General features: G+C 45.9%; 1 protein-coding gene across 3 annotated transcripts; it reads right to left on the bottom strand.

Moving 5' to 3' along the window:
• Positions 1–8,334: 8,334 nt before the first annotated feature.
• Sox17 (SRY-box transcription factor 17) lies at positions 8,335–13,722 on the bottom strand. Of its 3 annotated transcripts, XM_029533224.1 has the most exons (4): positions 13,623–13,693; positions 12,513–12,773; positions 10,516–10,906; positions 8,335–10,060 (listed from the first exon to the last, which is right to left on the bottom strand). In XM_029533224.1, the coding sequence occupies exons 3-4, from the start codon at positions 10,820–10,822 to the stop codon at positions 9,108–9,110; spliced, it is 1,260 nt and encodes a 419-aa protein (XP_029389084.1). In that variant the 5' UTR covers positions 10,823–10,906; positions 12,513–12,773; positions 13,623–13,693; the 3' UTR covers positions 8,335–9,107. The 3 variants fall into 3 exon arrangements, with proteins under 3 accessions (XP_029389084.1, XP_021078014.1, XP_029389085.1); XM_021222355.2 differs by lacking the exon at positions 13,623–13,693 and having other exon boundaries at positions 12,513–12,852; XM_029533225.1 differs by lacking the exons at positions 10,516–10,906; positions 12,513–12,773 and having other exon boundaries at positions 13,623–13,722.
• Positions 13,723–15,104: the final 1,382 nt, after the last annotated feature.

Raw genomic sequence — 15,104 nt, 5'->3', positions numbered from 1 at the left:
TTCTGCCAGATGCTGGCCACTTGGCTTTAGTTACACCTTGATGCCTCGGACACCTTGAAGAACTGGGATGTGAGACTTCTCGACAGGAAATCTGAGCAACTAGTTGCTGCCATACACTTCTTGTTCCTCAAGCAATCGGCTCTTTTGACACAGCCCAAGGGCAGAAGCCTGGCCAGGCAATCACTGCAAAGCCTTTTGGTGGTTTGCTGTGGTCACTACTAGCTCATTTTACTCTCCACACCCACCCAGGCTGCCTAGCGGGCTTCTTGGTTCTCATGAGTCTGAACCCGCCACGTACTGGGTTCACTCATTTTCATTCAATTGAAAAGAACCCACCGGGGTGAGTCCCTGTAAACCCACACTGGAAAGCCTGAAGTAGGGGAGATCATGAGAACGGGGCGAGCCTGGAATACACATACAAAGCAAGTCACACACACACACACACACACACACACACACACACAAGAAATTTAGATTATTTTTCCCCTGGAAGTAGGAAAGTCAGTCTTACAAGTCACTTTGGGACTTTCCGAAGCACCAGGCAGGTTTTTGAACAGATGCAAACATGATTTGGTGTGGGCCAAGTTCTCCTGCCCTGCTCTGAAGGCTGTGGAACTTGAGGTAAAGACCAGTAGGAAATACCTGGAGCTGGAGTGCAGCCCGCTATCCTCCACCCACACTCCCCGCCTTTGTACCCACTATCACATCCATGTTCTTTGACCTCCTTAGTTAATGTCATTCCAGAGATTTGTTAAAATGTCCTCTGGTTAACCGAATCCTCGGTGTGGACTTCAAAAGAGGGAAGCCCACAGCTCTGGTATGTGCCCACCTGCACCGGACTCACCCTGGTAACTGGCTGCACAACCCTAGAGAAAGGGGCTGGGGTGAGCCTGTGTTTTGCCCTTTCCACGTGACTGTAATTCTTTCTTTGTGTGATGCATTAGGGAAAACACAGTCCCTCCTGGAACATAAGAAGAGAGTGAATCTGAAGCCACAACTCCTTAAGATGAGATTCCTGATTTTCTGAAACGCTGTAAAAAAAAATTAAACGGGTATTTTTTATTAAAAAGATAAATCAGTATGTACCCCTTCCAGAAAAAAAAAAATCACTAAAAAAATCCCACTTCGCATAAAAGCCTCATGGGGAAGTGGCCACACCATAGCTTTCCCCATGTAGGGAGCCAACACCCTACTTTTAGGAAAGAGCAATGTGGGTGGGGAGATACTATACGTGATGCCTGAGCTTAAGAGGCAATGACAATCCAAGGAAATTTTGGACAGAAATGGAGATAAATGTAACCACATTCGTTGGACAGAGGTGGCTAGGGGATTTTTAGTTATCACAGCAGGGAGTAAATACAACCAATGAACCTAATTTAGACTACTAAAAAGAAGCAGATGAACAGGATTAAGGAGTGTCAAGCAGGGGGAAAAAAATGTACCTATTGATTGCAACTTTGTGGGACTGAGTCCTGAGAAAGGACCCTCTAACACCTAGTCTATCTCACTTGCTTGTGTTTTTGCAAGCATGTCCATCAATTGGTTTTTAATTATTTCATTAAGTACATAGAGCCCACAATCTCTTTATTTTGAATAAAAGTCTAAATTAAAAAAAAAAAAAACAAAAAAACAAAAAAACTCCATCTTGTGATGCAAGTGTTTTTAGTTTGCTATTCTGGTATGTGAGTTTCTGACACCTGGTGTGTGTGCTTGAGGGAGCTCCCATTTGGCATCTCCCTGGTGAGTGTGTGTGTATCATGCACCTGCACTTCCTACTATTACTTGCAAGCATCTAATTTTTTAATTTTTAAAAATTCAACAGAATCCTTCCCTTTTGTATTAGGTTTCTGAGTTTTCTTTTCAACACTGTTCATTGTTGCTTTGGGAAAATAGCCTTTGAGAGCTGCAGGCTTTAGAAGTCTGGTGTCAGGTTTCTTATATGCAACTGGGAAAGGTTCTCAACTTGCCTTCTCTCCCTTATTTTACTCTAGTCATTGGCCCTCAAACATTCTGCCTGTTTAGTCCTTTAAAGGTAAAAGAGGAAATACCATAGAGGACTTGAGAAAAGAGGCTGTTGTGGGGAGGGTTGAAGGTAGCTGTTGTTTGTCTAGATATTGCAGTGGGAGTGTCTCCATTGGCTTATTCTCTTACAATGGCCTCTAAAACTCTCCAGGAAAAGTGGCGGTTTATGAAACTGAGGCATTCTATACACTTAACCTACGTGAAGATAATTTCTCTTCTATAATCAAAGACTTTGAGCTGTCCAGAGATGAACAAAGCAAAGATGATCCTGTGTCCCCAGTGTGAACATTCTTGCAAGACTCTCTCATCCTTGTTCTGCCAATCATAGCAGGCAGAGAAGGTGGGTTCTGATGTCTTTCTCTTTTGCAATGAAAGAATTAAATTAAGCTTGAGTCCAAGACAGCAGGGATGGATAGAGGTACACCAAATTCAAGTGATGAACCACAAAGCAGCACCTTTGGAGACAACCATGAGATCCATGAGATAGGTTCTGTAAAATCTGCAAGCAGCTCTGGCAAGACTTCTATTGTGAGCTTTGGCATATGGCATAGGGGTTTGGTCATTCTCCATGTCTCTTGTTTGTTTGTTTGTTTTGTTTTGTTTTGTTTTGTTTTGTTGGAAGCAGGTTTTCTCTGTGTAGCCCTGGCTGTTTTGTAATTCGATTTGTAGACACTCCCAGGGTTAAAAGAATGTGCCACTATACCAGGCTCTCCTCAGTGTTTTGTTTGTTTGTTTGGTTGGTTGGTTGGTTGGTTGGTTAATAAAGAAGTATATCAGAGCTCAGAAAAAGCCAGGACCTTCCCCAAGTCAGGTGCACTGAACCTCTGACTTAAGATGCCGAGGGATGTTGTCTTCTTGGGAACATCCTTAGCTTTATTCAGTCATCCTCCGAGGTCTTAGCTTCATTTCCTTGCTGTATTGTGTTGTCAAGTCCCAACATAACATATTAAACAAAGAATTGTAGCCACCAGCGGCTCAAATAGAAACGATAGGCAGAGTAAGAATTCTTGTATTCTCTGAGATGCCCCAACAGAAAATGAAGGCACCGGACGGACTGGAGAGATGTCTCAGTGGTAAGTGCTGGTTGCTCTTCCTTCCAGAGGATCCAGGTGTGACTCCTAGCACCTATGTGGCAGTTTACAACTCCAGTTCCAGAGGACCTGACAGACAGCCTCATACAGACATACATGCAGGTAAAACAGACATACATGCAGGAAAAATGCCAATGCACTTAAAATGAAAATAAAGAAGTTATTTTAAAAATAAAGAAAATGGAGACAGCAAGAATCGTGTGCATTCCTCTGTCAGCTTTCTGTGAATTTAGCAGGTGCTAGATCTGGGATACAGAGAACAAATTTCCAATCCCGCCTCACTTCTGACAGCCATTGCAGTCCGATGGGCACACATATAGTAATTCTTTTCTCTCTCTAACAAGTTGTCAGGGGTAGTTTATCTGCCAACTGAGTGAGTAACTACAACTACTAACGTGCTTTTCTAATGGTTTATTAAGTGCCCTACAAGGAGCAGTAAGCTGGGTAATAGCAATCTGATTGCCATCTTGGCCTGTTTTCTTTGAATCATCATGCAGACACTTCACTTAACTTCAGAAACATCAATTTAGTGAATATTCCTTCAGAAATCATTTTGGAAAAAAAAAAATGTTTAACGGGACATCAGTTAAAGTAGAAATAAAATCCACAAAGGTGGCTTCTTAAAGCCAGAATAATTTAATTTTGTTTTGTTCTTACAATTATTTATTAATGTATGTTTGAGTGTGTATATATGTGTGAGTGTATTATGTGACTATGTGTGTACTTGTATATGTGTGAGTGTGTGACTATTGTGTGTGTGATTGTGTGTGTGTGTCTGCATTCACACCAACCAGAGTGTCTATGGAGATCAGAGGTTAACTTACAGGAATCCCTTTCTACTGTATGGATCATAGAAACTGAACTTAGGTTGTAGGGGTTGGTGGCAAAGGCCATTACCTATTGAGGTGTTTGAATAGCCCAAGAACAGTAAATAGTAATAAAGAATAGTCTTTATTCTTGTTTTAGATCAAATTGGTTTTGCTTGGAGCTACTAAGGACTCCAATAAAGAGCAGCGTTATTAGACACAAGGTCATGTTGAGACCTGCTATATAACAAGCACTTGGACATGACAATTTCTAATATGCTTAATGAAGTTACAAGGGATTCTAAGTTTATGTATGAGATGCCATGCCGTTTGGATTCAAAGCTGCTTGGCTATTCAGGACAAAAAAAGCACACAGCAGCCTTCTAACTTAGAAGAGGAGAAAGTGTGATGGTGAAAAACTGGAGGCAATGCAGCTGGACCTCAGAGCAGAGAGCCAGTGATGTTCAGTGGGTCACAGGCACATTGCCTTCCCCATTGCCTGGGAGGAACTTGAGCCCATCCCTCATCCTTCTCCAGATGAGAACACTAAGCAGGAAGAATGAATTTGTACTGAAATAATGGTTGTAAAATACCTCTCCCTGTCCACTACTGTCAAAACAAATCAATGGAACCGAGCATGAAAGATGGTGTCTGTGACACACAGTTCTGAGTATTCAAAAAGAAGCGAAGCATGTAAAAATTTAAGATTAAGAAAATACACTTGCATCTGAGCACTCTATTTCACTTTGCCTGCCTTCCTTTGCTTTTCCTTATGAGTCCCACAACAGATTTAAAGAATGCATGGAAGCTGTTTGCAGAGTAAAATGAAAATAAATAAAAATAACTTCATTGTGATATCATCTCAGTTTCTTTACTTGAAGTTCAGCACCTGGTGGTTTTAAAGAGACTACTCCACGTCCTCAGGGGGGAAAACAGCTTTATTGTTAGTGTTTGCATAGGTGTCTAGATTCCACATCATTCTGACGTCTGGATATATATATATATATATATATATATATATATATATATATATCTTTGAAAATAAAGATGAAGAAAGAAAACCAATATACCCACAATGATCTTATTTCCAAGATAAATACATTTGATATACTAAAAAAAAAAAAAAAAAAAAAAAAAGAGCTATGGGTGGAGTATATCTCAGTGGGTGAGCACCTACCTGCTCAGCATGTGCCAGGCTGTGAGTCCTACTTCCATGATCACTCGCTAGGCACTTGGATCTCTTCATCTGAATGCAGCAATGCACAGGTGTGATGATGCCAGAGTGAGAATTTCCGTTTTGGTTCTCATTTTGTTCACACCCTGTCTGTGCTGGCTCGCTTCATATCAACTTCACACAAGCAAAAGTTCTCAGAGAAGAGGAAGTCCGATTGAGGCAAGGTCTTCATAAGATTAGAATGTATGCAAGACCCTAGAGAATAATTTACATTTATGATTGATGTGGGAGGGCCCAGCCCATTGTGGGTGGGGCCATCCTATGTTCTGTTAGAAAGCAGCTGAGCAAGATATGGGGAACAAGCGCTGGCCTGGGCCGCTCTTCTCTAGCTCCAAATGTTTCCTATGTTGGTTAAGTGGTAAAATTGGGCACAGGGAAGCAGCACCTTTCCATGACCTCTGCGGCAGCTCCTGCCTCCAGGTGCCTGCCCTCTTTGAGTTCCTGCTCTGACTTCCTTCAATGATGGACTATGGTATGGAAGGAAGTATAAGCCAAATAAACCTTTTCCTCCCCAACTTTTTTTTGGGAGGGGTCATGCTGTTACATCATAGGAGTAGTACCTAACTAACACACTGTCTTTCACTTTAATAATAAAACCTCAGATAGGTCTCAAACCCTTTCCTGACTTTGCCACCAAGGCCTGTATTCTTTGAATTAAAAACAACAGATGTTTTTTAGAAGTCCGTCACTAAACTACAGAGCCCCCCTCTCCTTAAAAGAGAAAAATCATTCCCACTTACAGAGTACCTGGAATCTTCTGTTTGGTTTTTGTTTTTGTTACAATTGTTTTGTTCAGTGATCAAGTTTGCTGCGGATCAAATCTATCTTGGTGCTTGGCAAGCACTCTAACACTGAGCCACAGCCATGGCTTCCTTGTGTGGGGTATTCTGTATTCAGTCCTTCAGTCCCCATAGGGCAGGAATGAGCTGGAAAAGCTCAGCCCTCTCCCCGTTCAGGAAATTCCGGGCCTCTCTTCTCCATCTCTGTGCAGTCCCTCCGTGCGGTTGGTTAAATGGTAAGATTGGGCTTTTTACACAATTGTCCACAACACAAGGAACAAAATCTGAAAGGTCCTCCTACAAGTCAGCCCTAGGGATACCATGTTTCCGTTCCTATCACCTTTGAGTGAGTTAGAGCAGCCAATCTCGCTCGGATTAAAACATGGAAAGGAACGATCCACTAGGTTCTCTGGGGTCAGTCTTGAAATCTAGCAATCACCATCACAGTGGCTCCACGAAAAGTTTACATCTTCATCCCACCATACATTATAGGCTCCCTTTAAACTCAAGAGAATAGTATCTGTTAGTTCAGTGAATCATGTGACTCATAACAAAGAATTCCTCATAGAAATAGTTCTTTGATTTCAAACATCTGATGCTTGTCATTTGGTTTAGATGCTTGAACTGTCTGTGTTATTTGCTGGTCAACACCAAGGCTTCTTTAACCCGTGGGTAGTTGGAAAGAGTCACATAATGTCAGAATTATGCCTAACTGCAAAGAGTGGGTGCTTTGTATGCATGTTACTAGGATTCCTGTAGAAGAATTCCTGGTTTTCTCAGCCAATCATAAGTTAAAGGCAAATACGCAAACATATAAGGCTGCTTAGAACCCAACAGAAACCTGCCCTAAATGCTCATATCTATTTCTAAAGGATCTCAGAAAGATGGAGTAGGGAGCATGGTGTCCTTTATCGTCTGTTTTTCCTCCATACAAGGGTGAAAGAAAAATGAGATGATATCAAATGACAAAGCAACCATTAGCAGATTCTTTGATCACTTTACCTGAGTGAGGAAAGGAACTAGTCCGCAGTCTCTACCTATAAGAGTTCTCTGTGAGGATGAAGAGACCTCCATCTGTATAATAACATTGCCTCAATAATTTTAGCTGTCTTGTCTTCCCATCTACACCTTAGGTGTGGTTAAAAAATGGAATGTAACCTGATTTTGGACTTTGCCATAAGCATTAGAGATTCTTTTCTCCCGTTCCCTACTTACCTTCTTTAAGAGCTAAACTTCCAGCAGTTGTTTCTTTGGATTCACACACTAAAATGTCTAGAGAAATTTGAACTAGCCATGCGGCCTTGAAGGTGAGCCTGGACAAGCCCTCTTGCACATTACATAGTCTACTGAGAACGTCTTGGAAATCCCTGTAAATGAACTTATGTTCAAGCAGAACAACCTCTCTGGGATGAAACAGTGTAGAACAAGGAAGAACACTAAATAAAAATCAGCCTGGAAGCCAGATGTCTTGGTACATGCCTTTAGTCACAGTACTTAAGAGGCAGAGGTATGCAGATCTCTGTGGGTTCAAAGCCAGCCTGGTCTACACAGTGAGTTCCAGGACAGCTAGAAAACAACAACAAAAGATAGTAAAATGAGCCAGGTTGTAGAGACTCTGGTTTTAATGCCTAGTGTCAGGGGCTAGGAGGGAGAAAGGAAAAGGAAATAGGTTAGATAAACTCCCTGGGGTGAAGTTTAAATTTCTAAATAGACATTTTAAAATGATTATAGTCACTAGAATGTCCAACAAAGTAGGTTCAACCTTTTGTCAACTGAAAATTTCTACCCTTCTGTGCCTAGTAATCGGGAATCCCCCCTTAAAAATGTTACACTGACATTTCCGTGGAACCCTTCAAATCCACCGTCTAAATATCTTACATGTTGACCAGAATGTGAATTCTAGTGCCCACCTATGCCCTCTACACAGAGAGACTCTGTAAATACATTAGGAGTTAGCAACTGGGCTGGGTTTGCAGCTCAAAGGTGGTTCTCTTATCTCCCTTGCTGAAGCTGTGGCTTCAGTCACCAACATGTATGGGGACTGGAAAATGAGAGAATAGCGCCCAACTGGGAGGCTTGCTCAGACCCAAACTGTGCAGAATGACACTAAGGAAACACCTGGCACAGGAAAAGCCCACAACCCAGCAGTTCCCATGGTGGCCATGTGGACGGCAGCAGTCAGCACAGCAGATTTGCAGGGGCTAAGCCTTGTGCCTGTTTCTTCAAAATAAGATGGATGCTGTTTTGTGTCTTCACCTGTAAAGCACACCACACACAAATCACTCTAGGAGAATCTTGAGCCTGAAACCTGCAAAATGAGGGAACACAACCGCCTACACTTGCTAGCTATAGCAAGATACACGGTTGAAATTACATACCGAAGTTCACTAACAGTCGCAACACAGACTTTATTTTGATTAGTTTCTCTGACTCTAAAAATGTGGGAATTTAAGGCAAATTTTGTGGGACATGGGATCAAGACTTTGGAAGAAAAGACAAGAAACAGTTACATCTGAAAAGCTCTTTCGGCAGGTATCCGGATGACTGAAAAGCCGAAATTTTTTTTTGAACAGCCTCATTAAAGTGTACAGAATTAAAAACATTTACAGTGTCATTTTTAGAAACCAATATTTGGAATGTACATAGCAAGTTCATTCTGTGAGAATTTTTCTCAGAACAATTATATCACATTTGAACACCCCGCTGTTTGTGTTTAGGGTTTCTTAAATGCATTTTGTTACCATTGTAAGAAAAATGGAATTTTACAATTAAGTATACACTTCTAATTGTAGACTACTTACTGTTGATCTTTAATTTGATAACACCGATGTGATAGAAGAGTTTTAAAAGATTCCAGGATTTATTTAAGATCGAGAAAACACGCATGATAAAATTTCTTTAGATCAATACATTTTCATGAAATGGACTAAGTCGGTGAGATATTCATAACTGGCTAAAACTGGACAGTGATTGTGGGGAGCAAGTCCCTCAGGGCATTTCAAACAAAAAAAATCTCATGTAGTCCCTCAACTGTTCAAGTGGCAGACAAAATAAATTACCATAAATTATATGCCAAGGCAACTTAAAAACAAAACAGCTTGACGCTAAGGATTTCCTTGGCGTTTCCAGGAAGTGTGTAACACTGCTTCTGGCCCTCAGGACGAGTAGGCAACCGTCAAATGTCAGGGTAGTTGCAGTAGTAGACAGCTGAGCTAGCGTCGGACACCACGGAGGAAATGGCTCCGTGGCTGTCTGAGAGGTTCGCTCCGCAGTCGTGTCCCTGGTAGGGAAGACCCATCTCGGGCTTATACACAAAGTGCAGATACTGTTCGAATTCCGTGCGGTCCACCTCCCCTAGGAGCTCAGTGGGCTGGTTGGGTTCCGTGCCATCCCGGCAGGGCAGAGCCTCGGGAGGAGGCGAAGGTTGCCCGGGACCATGCGCCGGGTGCTGCTGCTGCGGTGGCGGCGGCGGCGCCTGCGGTTGCAGCGGCTGCTGGGGTTGCGCGTGGAAACCGCGCCCGGCGCTTGCGGCCGGTGAGCCCATCGCGCCGTAGTACAGGTGCAGAGCGCTGGGGGGCGCCAGGACCCCCGGCATCGCAGGGCCTGAGGGGTCCGGCCCCACTCGCATGGGGCCAGCGGGCGGCTCTAAGGGCATGGCATAGTCCGAGACAGGAGCGTAAGTGTAGGTGCCAGCCGCCGGGCAGTCCCCTGGCAGCGGGGCTGCAAAGAAAGCTGGGTCCTGCTCCACGCCCTCCAGCGGGGATGTGTCCGGAGTGGGCAGAGGGTAGCCGTCGAGCGCGGGCGCGCCCAGTCCCTGACAGTCGCGGTAGTGGGCGCCCATGTGCGGAGACATCAGCGGAGGGCCGGCCGGATAGCCCGGCTCCGGGAAAGGCAGACCCAGGCCATCCATGGCCACGCGGCCGCCCTCGGGCCCAAGCGCGCCGGCCTGAGGCTCGGCGAGAGCGTGCAGGAAGCCTCCCTCCACCCGCTTCATGCGCTTCACCTGCTTGCGCCGCCGCGGCCGGTACTTATAGTTGGGGTGGTCCTGCATATGCTGCACGCGCAGCCGCTCGGCCTCTTCCACGAAGGGCCGCTTCTCTGCCAAGGTCAACGCCTTCCAGGATTTTCCTGCAGGGAAGGTGGAGAGGCGCGCAGGATTACCCCGGGTGAGCTCCCGCACCCTGGCCCCTCTCCTGTGCAACTTCTCACTGAGCGAGCAGGCGAGAAGCCGGGTCGTATTCGGATGAAAGTGTTAGATCGCGCCTTACAGGACGCCTAGAAGGGGCTTCCTCCCTTACCTTTCTCCCCTTAATTCGAAAAACTGCCAAAGTCCCCTGGTCTGGGAAGGGGGTCGAGCCAGGGCTGTGTGGGTTACCTCTCTGAAATGCTGAGAAACTTACATTCGCTCCTAGGGCCCAAAGACCAGAGCCAAGAGGTACTTTGGCGAGAGAGGGAGCTGGAGGAAGGGATTGAGTCTACAGCACACCGGTTGTGTGGGTCGCAAGACACCTCTTGGCTCAAGGAGGTGACTCGAAGATTCTCTGGAGTGCGCCGGTGCCCTGGATCCCCCTGGTCCGACTCACCTAGCATCTTGCTCAGCTCTGCGTTGTGCAGATCCGGGTTCTGCTGTGCCAGCCGCTTGCGTTCGTCTTTGGCCCAAACCATAAAGGCGTTCATAGGCCGCCGGATGCGAGACTCCGCTTTGGCTCGGCCCGAGGTCCCGGCTGGCGCCCCGCTACTCGTCACCACCTCGCCTTTCACCTTTACGTCCCCGAGGGGGCTCAGGGACTCGGCCCAGGGACAGGGGCCCAACCCTGCCATCACCGCGGGCTGCGCGCTCCGGGGCTGGCTCTGGTCGTCACTGGCGTATCCCGCATCCGGGCTGCTCATGGCTCTCCAGACCAACCCCGCGCTCTGCTAAGGCCACGGTACACGCCGCTTCCTCCGACCCTGAGGCAGGGATCGGAAGCTAGCCTGGAGATACCCAGAGGAACTCGTAAAGCTGAGCCGGTGCGACCCTCCCGCTGCTCTCCCGGTAGACCTAACCCTTCGCGTAACCCGCGCTGGAGATCTATCCAGTGACACTGCGGGTGTCCCCTGGGCCGCGGGCCCTTTTCTTTAAGGACGTGGCCAATGGCGAGGCGGGGGCGGGCCGGACCCTAGTCCTTAGGCCCCCGCCCAGCCGGTGGTCCGAGTCCCAAGTCCTACACCCGCCCCTTTCCCCTCCCCCGGCAGTATTCGGGCTACACCTGCCAGGGGGGGGAAATCTGGCTGGAGCCGGGCTCTGGCGCCAAGACCTCTTGGGGAAAGAGGACAGCTGAAATTCAGATGTCTGGAGGTGCTGCTCACTGTAACGGAAGATTGAAGAACTAGCCCAAGTTTGTTCACATCAACATACTAGGTATAGGTATTTATTCCATTCTTTTAAAAAAATTATTACCGAAGGTAATTAACTTCTCATGGGTTTTCAGAGAAAAAAAAATCCTGTTCTTCTCCCAAGAACTCATCCATCATGCTTATATTATAATAAAAATGTCCAAGAAATAACAAATTGTAATAAAACAAAGTTTAATATAAAATGCTATAGCACTGATTTTTTCACTACTCAATAAGAGCTCAAGTCAACCCTGAGGAATTTCAGTATGAAACAAAAAATATACAACGAAAGCTCCTCTTGCGTGTTCGGCAAAAGAGTCAAGATCTGGTTTTATTTCTAAAGACTTGCGAGAGGCAACATCCCAAACACCACAAAATTAAAATATAAAATAAAGTGCAAAGACAGCAGCACTGTGGTGTTTGTCCAAGGAAAAGGATCAGTCCATTTAAGCAGCAAATCTATAGCTTTTAAGAAGGTTACCCTGACGGATGGTTACAACATTTTCTTAAGACTGGAATGAAAAGCTGACCACCCTTAAATTTATTTTAAACCTGAAAGTACTTTCCCATGGGCTTCAAAACATGCCTTCCTGTAATGCTTATCCCAGCAACCACTCAGCACCCTCCAAATATTAGCAAACTCATTTAGTCCCTAACGAAGTCTTTTTCAAGGGCAGTATTATATCTTCTAGGAGAGGAAAGGGAAACTCGCATGCTAAGGCAGACACTGGGAGAGTGTTATGCACACTTAGCAGCCCTTCTTCAGGCCAGAAGCTCCAAAAGCTCTGTGTTACATTTGAGTTTGGTTGCATGTTTGTGTTGTTTTCTACCAGATCCAACAGTCATCCTTGCTTAGTTTTAAGGTAGAAAATCTCAAAGGAATGTTGATCGAGCTCAGTTAGAATGCTCATCTAGCACGATTACGCAGAAAAGACAGTCTATGAGATGCCTAGTGCCTGTGATTCTGTAATTCCAGCACTTGAGATGTGGGGGCAGAAAAATACATGATCATCCTCAGCTACATATGGAATTAGAGGCCAGCCTGGGCTACATGCAACCCTGTCTTGAAGGAGAGGAAGAAAGGAAGGAAGGAAGGAAGGAAGGAAGGAAGGAAGGAAGGAAGGAAGGAAGGAAGGACTCAACATGTCAGTTTCCAAAACAGACTTTCTTTACTGTGAACAGCTGATTGGAAAGTATTACTTACTTGGAATCCATGAGGTGACATGCTGTGGCTTGCCTGTGTGTTATTTCAGAGACCAAATCTGGCTTACTGGAGGTTCCAAAAAAGCACAGAGCTTTTGCTAGCTCCTGGTCTGCAGTTTCTGGAACTACTTTGTCTCCAAAGACCTCATAGAGAAGCCAGCCTTTCTCTGATTTGTTATATTACAAAGCAGTGGTGACCCTCCCTCCCATTTAAAGCTGGAGGATATGCACAGAGATCAGCAGTAGTAGTAAAGCTCCAGGTCTGTAAGATTCATCCAAAGGGGGTAAAATTAAATCTGCTTTAAGAAATCAAAGAAAATGATAAAGTGCTCTTCCTCAAAGCTTTATATTTTTTCTGAAAAACATTGACTTGAAAGTAAAACAAAAAATGTATTTTAGATGTTTAATCAAGAAAACTATAAGCGTGGAGATAGCAATAATACAAATCAATTCTCTAGCCAGGTGCTCTTTAAGAAAAAAAAATTCTATCTCTTCTGTTGTTTGTTTTGAGACAGTCTCCCCATGTAGCTCTCCTGCCTCTCAGAAGCAAGGACGCGGGCCCTCACCTCCACATTGACTCTTCTCTTTTGTATCTAGTAATGGACATCTTTTCAAAGATCTCAGGGCCGAAATTTCTCTTTCCGTGATTTTTTTTTTAAATAAACTACGGGTTTTGTTTGAAATGACGATTAAAAACAGAAACGGGTCCAGAATGCATTTTCTCTGTCTTCCCTGTCTTGGTTGATTTCTCTGAAAGCTAAGAGACAACAGAAATAGAATTCAGGTGTAGGTTTAGAAAATGAATTTACACCATTTCACCTGGGTACCTCGTTCTGTTCGTGCTCTGTGAAAGAAACCCAGCATACTGAGAAAAGTGGTTAGAAAGAAAGCCCATGGATGGGGAGGCAGCGTTATTTACACGCATCCCTGAAGATTACTGATCTTTTTGAGGGAAAGCACAAACACACTAGGCGTCCGAGCGACCGCATTTGGGCTCTTCACCGTTCCTTAAAACAGTCTCCGCTGCAGTCACTAGGTAGCACTTTACTTAACAAATCTATCAGGAAATGTGGCGCTTTCCCAAGACTAGTCCCCCTTCCCGTCCTCTTACCTAGATCTAACTTCTGCTGACCACTCTCTTGATAGATACTTTGGGAGGAGTGTTGGGGGCAACCGCACTTCAGACCCGCCAGCAGTGTGAGTGGACCATATTTCAGTTTCTTCACTAAATGGGTGTTGGAAGCCGAGCTCGCGACGTTATCAAAGCCAGCCACAAATGCCACAAGTAAAGAAGCAAACATCCGGAGCGGTTTCCTGCGGTTGAGGGAAGCAACCTCAACACAAGAGATTTACTGGAGTGGGGGTGGGTATCTGGACTAGAAGCCTGGCACGCCTGTCTGCTGTGGCCCGCAGCGGTGTCACACTCAAACAGAGCAGGATTTCTAGGTGGCTACTGCCTAAGCCACATCCCCAAGGTAGACCCGAGGCTCGAAAGGTTGGGGCAGGGAAACGACTAATGTAACAAGAAGCTGTGCCCGCAACCACTTGGGGCCTGTAGCAAGCGGGTTGGTGATCAACTGTGACTCCGAAGTGGGAGGGTTGAAACCACTCTCACAGCGAGCCTCGGGGTGAGCGGTTGATTTCTCGAAGGTTTTGTGGTTTTGGTGTTCTGATGGCCAGAGCCTGTTAAAGGACACTCAAGTCCAATTGCACAGGATCCGTGGGCACTCAAGCAGATCCGTAGTCTGTGGAGAGCAAGTTCATGAGGGCGGAAAGGGGAGAGCGGGCTGTCATCACGGAGACAGCCCCCGGCGGACTCTTAAGATAAAAGAGACAATAGCACCACTGGACGATCTAAAATGCGTGCCTCAGAGTCTGCCTCTGAGAACACCGAGGGAATTGACACGGCACGGAGCGTCGTGCCCCGGGCTCCGCATCTCCCAGGTAGGGCCACTCAGAGCGATGCGGCCGATTGGTACCTTTCACCCGAGCAACCAAAAGGCGCGATCTCTTTTCCCCTTTATACCTTTCTCTCTCTTCCCAGTCAGTCCCCAGTGGGTCGGAGATGGAGATGGAAATTCGGGAACTTGAGAGAAAGCGTGGCAAAAAAGACAGCGGTCACCGGCCCCCACGGTGGCCCAGAACGTTCAGGCCAGACCCTGCAATCTTCGCTTCGCTAGCCTCTCCCGTGGAAGCTGAGAACATTTGGCCCCAAGATTAACTTCGGGGACTCATTCCCCACACGGTTGGGAGCTTGCATCCTAAGTGGGCGGGGTCTCACGTAACTGTCCGAATCTCTGTCTAATCGTGCCCCAAACCCCACCCTAGCAGCAGACGACTCGAAGACCACGTCCTCCTTCCCGCTCGGCCCTAGCTGAGTTTTTCCGCGGCGAAGCAGGAAGTGCACTGCTCCCGCTTCACTTCCCAGCTCAGAAACCGGTCGGGAATATTCTAAGCACACGTCCCCCCAACTGTGTTCCCCAGGTGAAGTAAGGACTCCTCTTTATTGCCTGCTCCATGGCGCCTCAGGTTCTCTTGGGAAGGTGGTCTGAGAGCCAGGAATAAAGCCTTGCTCACATTTCTTTGGCGTCTT

Source organism: Mus pahari, chromosome 22, assembly GCF_900095145.1.
Source record: "Mus pahari chromosome 22, PAHARI_EIJ_v1.1, whole genome shotgun sequence".
In the NCBI taxonomy this organism is placed as follows: domain Eukaryota; kingdom Metazoa; phylum Chordata; class Mammalia; order Rodentia; family Muridae; genus Mus; species Mus pahari.
Note: the sequence above shows the minus strand (reverse complement) of the source record. Positions and strands in the feature narration are given on the sequence as shown.